The sequence below is a fragment of the Panthera pardus genome, unplaced genomic scaffold (assembly GCF_024362965.1).
Source record: "Panthera pardus isolate Hobbes unplaced genomic scaffold, ASM2436296v1 HiC_scaffold_24, whole genome shotgun sequence".
NCBI classification, from domain to species: domain Eukaryota; kingdom Metazoa; phylum Chordata; class Mammalia; order Carnivora; family Felidae; genus Panthera; species Panthera pardus.
Genome location: NW_026526810.1, coordinates 94,449,341 through 94,462,148, shown reverse-complemented (window position 1 = coordinate 94,462,148; position 12,808 = coordinate 94,449,341). Strand labels below are relative to the sequence as shown.

Here is a 12,808-nt window from a genome sequence, read left to right as displayed (position 1 = left end):
GTCTGTCTCTGTCTCTCAAAAATAAATAAACCTTAAAAAAAAAAAGTCAAGTCTAATGAAATTGACAAGTATGCTGTGTGTATGCTTTACATAATAATTACATGAGAAAGGACATACATGCCCAGGTCATCTGTGAGAGCAATGGTGAGGGGATGGGATAGGAGCTTGAGAAAAGTAAAAATTAAAGATAGCTGGTTTGGGAAATGGAGAAAGAACCCACCAAGGATTGGAAGAATTTTACTGGGCCAGAGGGGCTGAGTGAAACTGGAGACCTTGAGCCTGTCAGCATTCCAAAAAGGAGCTGAAAGTACAGAGTTCATGGTTGCTCCACTTGGAAAATACATATGTGAGTAAACCCTTTGAACTGATCTTACAAGGGGTTTTTCAGTTCATTATTTCCATGGTCTTCAAGCAGTTTTAGGTAATATGTACTATGAATATTAACAAGTATAATTAATTGTGTCTTTCTTACTATATATAGGTATGCAAAGACTAATGGTTAATTACTAGCCTGAAAAATCATAAAGCACTTTAAACTGTGCCTTAAGTTTGAAATTTTTTCAATAATTGCTATTTTAGGCCAAAGACTGGGTTCCAGATGTGGCTGGAAGAAAACAGAAGTAATATTTTGTCTGACAATCCTGACTTTTCAGATGAAGCAGACATAATAAAAGAAGGAATGATTCGATTTAGAGTATTGTCACCTGAAGAAAGGAAGGTAAGAATAATTTTGCTGAGATTGAGATCTTAGTAAATTCCTAGGGGTTTTGTTTTGTTTTTGTTTTTTTCAAATTTATTTATTTTGAGAAAGAGAGAGAGCGAGCGCAAGCAGGGAAGGGGCAGAGAGAGAGAATCCCAAGGAGGCCCAGCACTGTCAGCACAGAGCCTGACGTGGACCTGAACTCATGAACCCATGAGATCACGATCTGAGCCAAAACCAAAAGTTGGCCACTTAACCGACTAAGCCACCCAGGTGCCCCCTAGGTCTTAAAAATTCTTATAGAAAATACCTTTTTCTTTTCTGGAAATTGCATATATTCTGGTAAACTCTTGGTAGAAAGGAAATTAAATAACTGAAATGTTAGTTCTGAACATATGGATGTGTAATAGTTATTAGTGCTAATGGTTAAATTTGGGGCATATGTACTGTTTATATCTGTATAAGTTCCTGCATGTTGTAAGTTAGGAGGATACCCCAAGAAAAAGTACATTACTTACAAATCAAAAGCCAATAAAATTAAGAAGTAAAAATGAAATTAAATATACATGTTTGGACTACTACCTTAGGGTACTTAGGATTCTCTCTCTCTGCCCCTTCCCTGCTTGCACTCACTCTCTCTCTTTACCTCTCTCTCAAAATAAATAAACCTAAAAAATTTCTTTAAAAAGCAGAATTTTTTAAAATGCTATTTACTTCCACATTGAATATAAAATGAGAATATTGGGGTACCTGGTTGGCTCAGTCAATAGAGCATGTGACTCTTAATCTCAGGGTTGTGAGTTCAAGGCCCACACTGAGCATAGAGCTTACTTTAAAAAACAAAAAAACAAAAACAAAGTCAAAGTGAGAGTACTGCTTTTCGGGCAGTGGAAGACCTGGTGTTCTGTTCTAGCCTTTCATGTGGAAATTAGGACAGGTGGCTTGTACCTTATTGCCCCTTGTATAAATTTCTGCCTTATGAGGGAGGGCTAGGAGCAGCTTTCTGTTGCAAGGGGAAGGAATGTGTGTGGTATATCAATTAAATCCTCAGATATCATTTCCCCAGGGATGCAAGTATTCGGCATGGGCATGCAGTATTCACCTGGTGAAATAGATACTTGCCTTGATAAACTGAATTTTAAGAATAAAGCTATTACAAAATGAGGAAGCTAGAAACTGGTCCAACCACCTCTAGCCTATTTAGAATCTCATTGGCAACTTTGTACTTCTCATTTTTTGTAAGACTTTATAAAAGGATAATTCTAAAGAATTAGATAAATGGTATCTAAATGATCTTATGCAGTAAAAAATGTGATTGTGTTTTTGAATACTTGAAAATGTAATCAGTATTTTTAAGTTAAACCTTAAACAATCCAGTCTGTTAATGTGAGAAATTCTACAGCTGCAGAGGGTCTCTTTTCTATAGTAAATAAATGGAAAGGAAATAAAGTGAAAGAAGGAGGAACTATTACATATTAAAATAGATTTAAGTGACTCAGTCAGTTGAGCGTCCAATATTCATCTTGGCTCAGGTCATGATCCCAGGGTTGTGAGATCGAGCCCTGTATTGGGATTGAGATTCCGTGTCTCTCCCTCTGCCCCTCTCCCCACCTCATGCACATGCTCTTGCTCTCTCTCTCTCTTGCTCTCTCTCTCTCTCTCTCAAATTAAAAAAAAAAAAAAAAAAGATTTAGGAGACAGATGGAAATGACTGAACTTTTTAAGGTTCTTGTGCTTATTGAATAAAGCCAGCCCCAAAAGAGTATCTGAAATGTCATTCCTGAAGTGACAGAGTGATAGGGATGAAGAACAGAGAACTAATTACCAGGAGTTGGGGCCTGGGTGAGAAGTGTAGGTTGGAGGAACAACATGAGGGATCCTTGTGGTGATGGTACTGTTTTGTATCTTGAATGTGGAGCCTACGTGGGAATTAAATTTGCATACACACATACACACAAATGAGTAGAAGTAAAAATGGGAGGATTGTATTGATGTCAGTACCCTGGTTGTGATATATTAGCTTTGGAAGATGCTACGATTGGGGGAAACTGGGAAAAGAGTACACGAGATCCTTCTGTATTATTTCCTACAACTGCATATGAAAAATCTCAAAATAAAAAGTTTCATTTTTAAAAAAAGTACCTGCAGTTATATATTTTGCACTTAATATGGTTAAATATAAGCAGAGTTTAGGTTGAAATATTACAGAGGTAGCCATAAATTTTTTAACCTGCTCTGCAATAAGACATTTGTTAACAATGAGAATCCTTAATGATTAGCTTAACAATTCAAGTACTAATTATGCTTTTTTTTAATTAAAAAAAATGTTTTTAATGTTTATTTTTGAGAGAGAGACAGAGCATGAGGTGGTGGAGACTGAACCACCCAGACGCCCCTGCTTTTTTTTTTTAATGCTGCTTTTTATATACAGGATTATTACCTAAAAAAGTGAGGAAATCATTTCCTTCCTAGTTCTTTGTTATTGCCTAAAAATCTTTTCTCCCATATTTTTACAAAGGCATGGGCTACCAAGGCCAAAGGAGGTACTACAAGTGATGGAGCTGAAGCAAAGAAGCGAAAACGTGTGATTGATGAAAGTCATGAAACTGAAAACCAGAAAGAAAAAGCAAAGGAGAATCTGAATTTGCCAAAAAAGCAAAAACCTTTAGATCTTTCTACCAATCAGAAACTATCAGCTTTTGCATTTAAGCAGGAATAGACAGAGTTAAGGAAATGACCTTAGGGAAGTAATAGATTTTTTACTCATCATTGATGAATCTGGACTTTAAAAAAATGTTATCTTTAGAAAATTCGTTATATATTTTTAAAAGAGTTTAATGACAACTTTTTGTCTTTATTAAGGTAATATAGTAACAGGGAGTGTGTAAAAACTTTCATGCCTACAGATTGCCCTGCCCCCAAATAGAAGGCCATTCAGAAGCATTATGATTGTAGGCACTGACTTGAAGCCACTGGCATGTCACAGTGGAAGCCAGTTTGATTTTGTTTCTTACCTTCAAAATCATCAAAGCCAAGGTCTTAAAACCTCTGAACATTGAAGTACCTTCAAGGGGTTTCCTCATTTGGTTTGTGTCGTATACTGGGAAGTACTACAGAAATCCTCTTCCAGGTGTGTTACCATAGACTGTTTCTCCATGTCTATATTGGACTGGGGACCATGTTTTTTAATATGGGCCCCCAACATGTAAATAATTTTGTAGGTGTGATTTTTTTCATTTGTTTGTTTTGGAAATTTCTTCATGTATGGCTTTCAGTTGTCTTTGTATAGCCTGGTTTTTAAAAAAATAAGACTTTCACATTTCCAAATTTAGTTTGCTGTGGTCTTTTTTTTTTTAATATTTATTATTTTTGAGAGAGAGACAGAGTGTGAGCAAGGGAGGGAGGGCAGGGAGAGACATAGACACAGAATCTGAAATAGGCTCCTGGCTCTGCGCTGTCAGCACAGAGCCTGATGCGGGGCTTGAACTCACAAACCGTGAGACCATGACCTGAGCCGAAGTCAGAGCCTTAACCTACTGAGCCACCCAGGCACCCCATAGTTTGCTGTGGTCTTATCATTTTTCCATGAAATGAAAATGTTTCTAGAAAACATAGTTTACATTTATTACCATAATTTCTACTATCACCCCCATCCTGCTACACATCCTAACACACAGAAGAGAAGATTGAGGACAGTTTTGAAAGTTTCATCCTGGGGCATAATGTGCCCCTGGTAAGATCCTCTGGTTATCAACATCAGCAGTATTTTCCTGAGCAAGTCTTCGAAGCCTTGATATGAGAGTAAAGAGGGAAAGTGTTTAACTCCTTTTATTTTGAACAAATAAGATTTAAATATTTCATACATTTTTTGTTATTCTAGGCAGAGCTTAATGCAAATGCACCCACTTAATGAGGGCAGAATACAGGAGTGGGCTTGGCGGAGTCTGGGGCGGGTTGTAGTAAAATAAAATCAGGTGGCTCAGGATAAGAATGGTTTTTATATGTTGGAAGGAACATAATATGTTGAAAATTTAGATGTGTAGAAGCCAAAGATACTCCTTATCTCACGATGACCAAGGTTAGGAAGGAATACATTTCTGATGTTTTAATTAGTGGCTGGTATAGAGAGATGTTATAGCACAATGGTTAGGAGCACAGATTTCAAAGCCAAACTACTTGGGTCTGAAGACCCACTATGGTATCTACCAGCTGAATGAACCTTGGGCAAATTTCTAGCCTTTGACCACTCGTCTGTAAAATGGTTATAATAATTTTACTTCATAATGTTGTTAATGAGAATTAAATGAGATAAAAGCACTTAGTTCCTGGTACATAATGTTTTCTATAAATGTCAGCTATTCTTTTTTTTTTTTTTTTAATGTTTATTTATTATAGAGAAACATAGAGCAAGAGCATGGGAGGGGCAGAGAGAGGGGGAGACACAGAATCTGAATCAGGCTCCAGGCTCCTGTCAGCACAGAGCCCTACGCGGGGCTCGAACTCACAAATCGCGTGACAAATCGCGAGATCATGACCTGAGCCAAAGTTGGACGCCCAACCGACTGAGCCACCCAGGCGCCCCAAATGTCAGCTATTCTTAATCATGCTATTGACTATTTCATCTTGCTTTATCTTTGGGTTTCATTGTGAATACTGTATGAATTTTTATTTCAAGATCCTGAAGTAAAAGTTTATTTATGATACTTTGGAAAGGATGTTAGTAGACATGTATTCTTATTTCCTCAACTTGCTTATTGTACATAGGATATAATCCTTCAGTGTTATATTGTAGATCTATAGGAACCTGATAATACCACGGATTTGCAAAAAGTGTTTTTAGTCCCCTATTTTTATTTGGTTGAAGGAGCATTTTTGTATATGCCATAGCAAGCACAGGAACATTTTTGTATTGACTTGGTTTAACTCGTAAATCAGAACTTTGAAACCAAGACCTTATCCTTATTCCTTTGCTGTATATGATTAAACCCTAAAAAAAATCTTCTTTTCCAGAGAATAAGGGCTTAATGGTGGGAAAGTGGAAACAAATAAATGAATATGTTGGCCACCATCATGATGTCAGTAATATTGCCTATTCTGTGCTGTTGAATATTGCCATTTACTTCATTTCATTCTCTAGTAGTAAAGACTTTTCAAAAAGGAGGTAATTTTAATACTTCACAGTCATCAAAAGGGCATCATCTGATTATTCCAGAGAGCAAGTTAGTGAGCACTGAGTTATGCCTGCCAACTCCAGGGGCTGTGGTACTCTACAGCCTCTCCGGTCGGTGCAGCAGCCTGTGGTGAGCCACTGCCATTAACATGGAACAGATCCCTGGAGACAAAAGGATGAGATCCATCCATGTAGAAAGTATCTTCATCAGTGACTGGTTGTCTTATGGGCCTTTTTTGTCCTCCAACTGCTTTATTATAGAAGTATATAATTTTCTCCCATTTTTATTTTGGAAAATTTCAAGTAGTATAGTGAACATACATACACCCTTTATCTAGATTGACTTATTGTTGACATTTTGCTATATATGCTTTATAAACTGTTTTTCTCAAGTCATTTGAAATATGCATCATGACATTTTACCCCTCAGTACCTCGACATGTGTCCCCTAAAAAGAGACATACTTCTACATAACCACAATATCATTATTATGCCACAGAAATTGAAGAGAAGAATATTATTGCCTAACATGCATTTCATATTAAAATTTCCCCCAAAGTACCATTTAGCCTCCCCCCACCCCCTGCAATCTAGGATCAATCAAGAAAACTACATTAAAAAATAAAATAGTCCTGCATCACATTTAATTACAAATAATAGTTTTTTAGTTGAAGTACAGCTGACACAGTATTATATTAGTTTCAGGTATATAACATAGCAATTATACATATGTACACATTACTATAAAAGTACATATTAAATACAGGAAGAATGAGGAAAAACATCATCCCCAATCCTAATACCCAGAGATAACCCCTTAACATTTTGATATATGTCATTAGGCTTTTTTCTGTGCATGTGCTTTTCTTTCACATAGATCCCAAGAAGTGTTTACAAAAAAAACAAAAAAACTTAAGCCTAAAATTTTAAGTGTGGCCTTTTGCTGGAATGGACTAATGGTTGATACCAATTTCTCCTTTCTCTGGAACTGTATCATAAGAGGCAAAAAGTGATGGAATTGAAAATAAACATAATGGAATCAGCCAAAAGTTGGTTCTTTGAAAGATGTAAGTTAGAAAAATACTTGGCAAGATTAATCATGATGAAAAGCACAGATAAGTGATACTAGGAATGAAGAGGAATTTATTAACTACAGATGGTACAGATTTTTCAGAGGCCTATCACGATCAGTTTTATTTGTCAATTGGCTTAACCACAGATGCCAGTTATTCAATGAAACACTAACCTATGTTAGTATATTAGTATAACCTATGAAAGTATATGATAGATTATATTAAATTCCATAATATGGTGACTTGAAGTAAGATGATCCAAGATAATATGGGCGGGCTTGATTCAATCATTTGAAAGACTAAAAAGCAGAACTGAGGCTTCCCTGAGGGAGAAGTTATACCTGTAGACAGCAGTTTCGGCTCAAGCCAGATTTCTTGCCTGCCCTTCCTGGAGGTCTACCCTGTGGATCTGGGGTTTCACACTTTGTCTTCCAGCCTCCACAATGTGTGAATGAATGCAATAAATCTTTTAATTTCTCCTGCTGCTTCTATTTCTCTGGTTGAACACTGACTAATTCAAGACTATTCTAAATAACTTTATGACAATAAATTGGAAAATTTTGATGAAATGAATACCTACAAAAGCGGAGCTTATTAAAACTGACTCAAGACATCAAAAGTCTAAAATACTTAAGAATAAATTTAACAAATAAGTGCAAAACTTATACTCTAACCTACAAAACATTGTTGAAAGACATAAGAGAAGACCTAAATAAATGCAAAGACCTCCTGTGTTTATGGGCCAAAAGATTTAACATTGCATTATTAAAATAGCAATACTCCCAAAATGATCTACAGATTCAATGCTTTCCTTATCAAAATTCCAGCTGGCTTTTTTTGCAGAAAATGACCAGCTGATCCTAAAATTCATATGGAAATTCAAGGAGCCCCAAATAGCCAAAATAATTTTGGAAAAAAAAAAGAAAAAAGAGGATTCACACTTCACAATTTCAAAATAATACAAAGCTACAACATTCAAGACAGTGTGGTCCTGGCATAAGAATAGACCTATAGATCAATGCAATGGAATTGAGGGTCTAGAAAATAAACTCTCACATTTATAGTCAATTGATTTTTTACAAGATTGCCAGGACAATTCAATGGGAAAAGGACAGTCTTTTCCATAAATGATGCTAGGACAATTGGATGAAATTGAAAAGAATGAAATTGAACCCCTATTTCACACCATATAAAAAAATTAATTCCAGGGGCACCTGGGTGGCTCAGTCAGTTGAGCGTCTAACTTCGGCTCGGGTCATGACCTTGTGGTTTGTGGGTTCAGGCCCTGTGTCAGGCTCTCTGTCAGCTCGAAGCCCACTTCAGATACTCTGTCCCCCTTTCTCTGTCCTCTCTCACTTGCTTTCTCTCTTAAAGATAAATAACCATTAAAAAGAATTAATTCCAGGGCACCTGAGTGGCTCAACTGGTTAAGCATCCACCTCTGGTTTTCAGCCCAGGTCCTGATCTCATGGTTGTGAGATCGAGCCCCACGTCAGGCTGAGCATGGAACTTGCTTGGGATTCTCTCTCTCCCCCTCTCTCTGCCCCTCCCTACCTCTCAAAATAAATAAAACAAATTTAATTCCAAATGGATCAAGACCTAAATGTAAGAGCTAAAAATTATAAAATTCTTAGAAGGAAACAAGTGTAAATCTTTGTGACCTTGGATTAAACAATGATTTCTTAGATATAAACCAGGAACACAAGCAACAACAGAAATATGTGGGCGGTGGGGGGGAGGGTGAAATGGGTGATGGGGATTAAGCAGTGCACTTGTGATGAGCACTGGATGATGTGTGGAAGTGTTGAATCACTATATTGTACACCTGAAACTAATATAACACTGTATGTTAACTAACTGGAATTTGAATATAAGGAAACAAGCAAACAAAAATAGACGAAGGCAACATCATCAAAATTAAAAACTGCTTCGAAAACACTTATCAAGAACGTGAAAAAAAGCCACAGAACGGGAATTTTTTTTGCAAATCATATCTGCTAAGGGACTTGCATCTAGAATACATAAACAACTCTGGGATGTCTCAGTGACTTGGTTAAGCGTCTGACTTCTGCTCAGGTCATGATCTTCCAATTCGTGGGTTCAAGCCCTGCGTCGGCTCTATGCTGAGAGCTCAGAGCCTGGAACCTGCTTTAGACTCTGTTTCTCCCTTTCTCTCTGCCCCTCCCCAGTTCATGCGTGCTCACTCTCTCTCAAATAAACATTTAAAAAAATGAGAATATGTAAACAACTCTTAAAACTCAATAATTAAAGGACAACCCAATTTAAAAATGGTCAAAGGACTTGAACAGACATTTCTCTAAAGACAGTACACAAATGACCTATAACACATGAAAAGGTGCTCAATATCTTTTGCCATCAGGAAAATGAAAAAACTACAGAGAGATACCACTTCACCCCCAACTAAGATGGCTATAATGAAAAAGATGTACAATAACAAGTGTTGGTGAGGAGGATGTGGGGAAATTGGAACCCTCAGATAGTGGAACATAGGAACATATAATGGTAGTTTGGCAGTTCAGTCAGCTGAGTGTTTGACTCTTGATTTAGGCTCAGGTCATGATCCCAGTGTTGTGGGATCAAGCCCCATGTCAGGCTCTGTGCTGAGCTTGGAGTCTGCTTGGGATTCTCTCTCTCTCTGCCCCACTCCTGCTCGCTCACTCTCTCTCAAATTACATTTTTAAAAAATTTTTTAATGTTTATTTATTTTTGAGACACCGAGTGCAAGCAGGGAGAGGCAGAGAGAGGGAGACAGAGAATCCAAAGTAGGTTCCAGGCTCTGAGTTGTCAGCACAGAGCACAACACAGGGCTTGAACCCACAAACCATGAGATCATGACCTGAGCCAAAGCCGGACACTTAACAGACTGAGCCACCCACGTGCCCCTCTCTCTCTAAAATTATAAACAAACAAACAGAGTTATGACCCAGCATTTCCACAATTAGGTATAAGTCCCAAGAGTAATGAAAACATATGTCCACACAAAAACTTGTACATAAATGCTCAGAGCACTATTACTTACAACAGCCAAAAAGTAAAAACGTCTCAAATGTCCATCAAGTGATGCATGGACAAACCAAAGGTGGTATATCCATACAATGAAAATTTTGGCAATAAAAAAAATGGAGTACTGCTACATGTTGCAACATGGATGAAACATGAAAATATTATAAGAAGCCAGTCACAAAAGACCATGTACTATATGATTCCATTTATATGAAATGTGCGGAATAGGCACTTCCTCTCTATGGAGAGAAAGTGTTTGGGTGGTTGCCTCGGGTTGGGGACTAAGAGGAAAGGGTAAGTGGCTGCTAATGGTTGCAGGGTTTCTTTTTGGAGTGATGAAAATGTTCTGGAATTGGATAGTGGCAGTGTTTGTAAAACTCTGATTTACTAGAAACCACTGAATTGTATGCTTTTAAGTGGGTGACTGTATGGCATGTCTCTATGAAGTTGTTATTTTAAAAAAACTGATTTGAAGAAAAGAATATCTGAATAGTCTGTAACCAATTTTAGAAATTTAGGCTATATTTGGGGCGCCTGGGTGGCTCAGTTGGTTTAGCATCCAAGTCTTGATTTTGGCTTAGGTCACGATCTCACCATTTGTGGGTTCAAGACCCATATCGGGCTCTGTGCTGACAGTGTGGAACCTGCTTGGGATTCTCTCTCTCTCTCTCTCTCTCTCTCTCTCTCTGCCCTTCCCCCCTGCTTGCACATGCTTTCTCTCTCTCAAAATATTTAAAAATTCTTCTTATAAAGAAACTACCAGGCTAGATGAATTTAGAAACAAGTTCTATTAACAGTCAAGCAAAAATTCTAATCTTATAGAAATTATTGAATATAGCAGCTGTCATAATCTTAATATCAAAATCTGACAAAGTTAGTTCTAGAAGGCAAATCATAAACCAAATCTCACTGATGAACATGGATGAAAACTCCTAAAAATTTTAGTAGGCCGGATCCCATAGTGTATAAAAAAAAGATACAATTTAGTTATCCTATTAACTTAATCCTAAGAATATAGCATTGATTTAACATTAGAAAGTTAGTTAAAGCTGATTAAAGGGCAAAAATTGCATAAAAACATGTATCTTATTTACAGGGATTTGTGCCATTCTGGTTTTTTCTATCACTTTACAGAATTAACTCTGTATGTCAGTGAACCACGTTACCCAAGGGCTCATAAACACAGTAAAGTATTTTGATGAGGAGGATAATAAAATAAGTATAGCGTTAAACTACTAGAAAACTCATTAAGAAAGGAATAATGCTATTGTTCTTTTAATTATAAATTGTATTTCATTTAACAGATCTCTGTTTTCTGTTTTCTCCTGGTATATTTCTGTGTTGGAATTCATGTGTTTCTACTGTAACTGCATATTTGTTAATCTCACTAAGAGACCCAGGTTTTCGAGGGCAGGAACCATGTTGGTAGATGGTTAGCATAGTCGACACAGTGCAAGCATTGGAGCCTGATAGGTTTAGGGTTTCTGTCCTGCCTCTACTTCCTCTACTGGAGCTACATGGCTCTGGGAACCACTTAACCTCTCTGACTTTATTTTCCCTCTGGTCCTTGTAATAAAAATGACAGTAATTTTTTACTCAGACCTCCTTAGTTTCGGAAAACCTGCACAGGCCAGATCCCCAGAACAGACACCTACCCCATACCACTTGCCTGCACTTCCCCAGGCCACAGCTGCACTGGACATGCACAACTGCCCCAATATTCAGGGACCCAATCTCTCTCCCAGAAACATGGAATTTGGACACAGAAGCAGAATCAGTTAACCCGAGGAAGTGAGCTTCATAGGCACGTAGAAGTGAGTGCTATAACCACAGCAGAGGGAAACTAAGGTTGTGGGGAAGCAGAGAAATGAGTGGGCAGAAGACGCCCATCTAGTGAAAGTGGAAAAGTTGGGGGAAGATGTTAAAACAAACAGAAAAAATGTCATGTCCACATTATCTCAGCTGCTTTTGTGGCTCTGATAACAAAAACCCTAGAGAAAGAAGGATGAAGAGCTGGCACTTTAATTTTTAAAGAAGAGTGTGAAGCAGATTAATGGCAAATAAAAAGTTTTGTCTAGGGTTGGAACCTGCCCCCACCCCCACCCCCAAGAGTGTTCCTTGATGAAGACAGCTGGATTGGAATTGATATAGATGGTTTTTCTAAAGAGGGAGGAGTATCAGTGTGGTTCAATGAGATAGAGACTCTTCATGACATCATTTCTCCCTCAAATTAAACACTATATCAGCTGATTAAAAATAGTTACTGGGTGTATCTAGAATATATATGTAAAGAACTCTTAAACTCAGCATTAAAAATAAAACATACAGTCCAACCAGAAAATGAGCAAAAAGACATAAATGCACTTCACTAAGAGGACATACAGATGGCAAATAAACACATAAAAAGATGTGCAATATCATTAGCCATTAGAGAAATTCAAATTAAGACTACAACGAGATACACTACACACGTATCAGAGCAGCTAAAATGCACAATAGTGACAATACCAAATGTAGGTGAGGATGCAGAGAAACGGGCTCACTCATATTGCTGTGGGAATGTAAAATGGTACCACCACTCTAGAAAATAATTTGGCAATTTCTTTCAAAACCAAAATGAACTTACTATATGACCAGCAATTGCCCTCTTAGGCACTTTACCCAGAGAAATGAAAATTTACTTCACACGGGAACTTGTACATCTCTGTTCATAGCAGCTTTATTCTTAATAGCCTCACACTAGAAACTACCCAAATGTCCCTCAATGGCTAACTGGTAAAACAAACTATGGTACGTTCATCCCATGGTACACAATTCAGCAACAAAAAGGAATAAAATATT

The 12,808-nt window shown here is 37.4% G+C and overlaps 1 protein-coding gene and 1 long non-coding RNA gene across 3 annotated transcripts in view; one reads left to right on the top strand and one right to left on the bottom strand.

Moving 5' to 3' along the window:
* WDHD1 (WD repeat and HMG-box DNA binding protein 1) overlaps positions 1-4,027 on the top strand; it is a 66,380-nt gene extending 62,353 nt beyond the window's left edge. The window contains exons 25-26 of one of the 2 annotated variants that reach the window (XM_019451741.2): positions 580-718; positions 3,219-4,027. In XM_019451741.2, the coding sequence (XP_019307286.1) occupies positions 580-718; positions 3,219-3,419 (340 nt within the window). In that variant the 3' untranslated portion in view covers positions 3,420-4,027. Of the gene's footprint in view, positions 1-579; positions 719-3,218 lie in introns of those variants that run through there. The other variant, XR_008417202.1, reaches the window with a different exon arrangement.
* The window catches only part of LOC109268447 (uncharacterized), a 59,740-nt gene that overhangs the window by 17,774 nt on the left and 29,158 nt on the right, over positions 1-12,808 (bottom strand). The window lies entirely within an intron of this gene.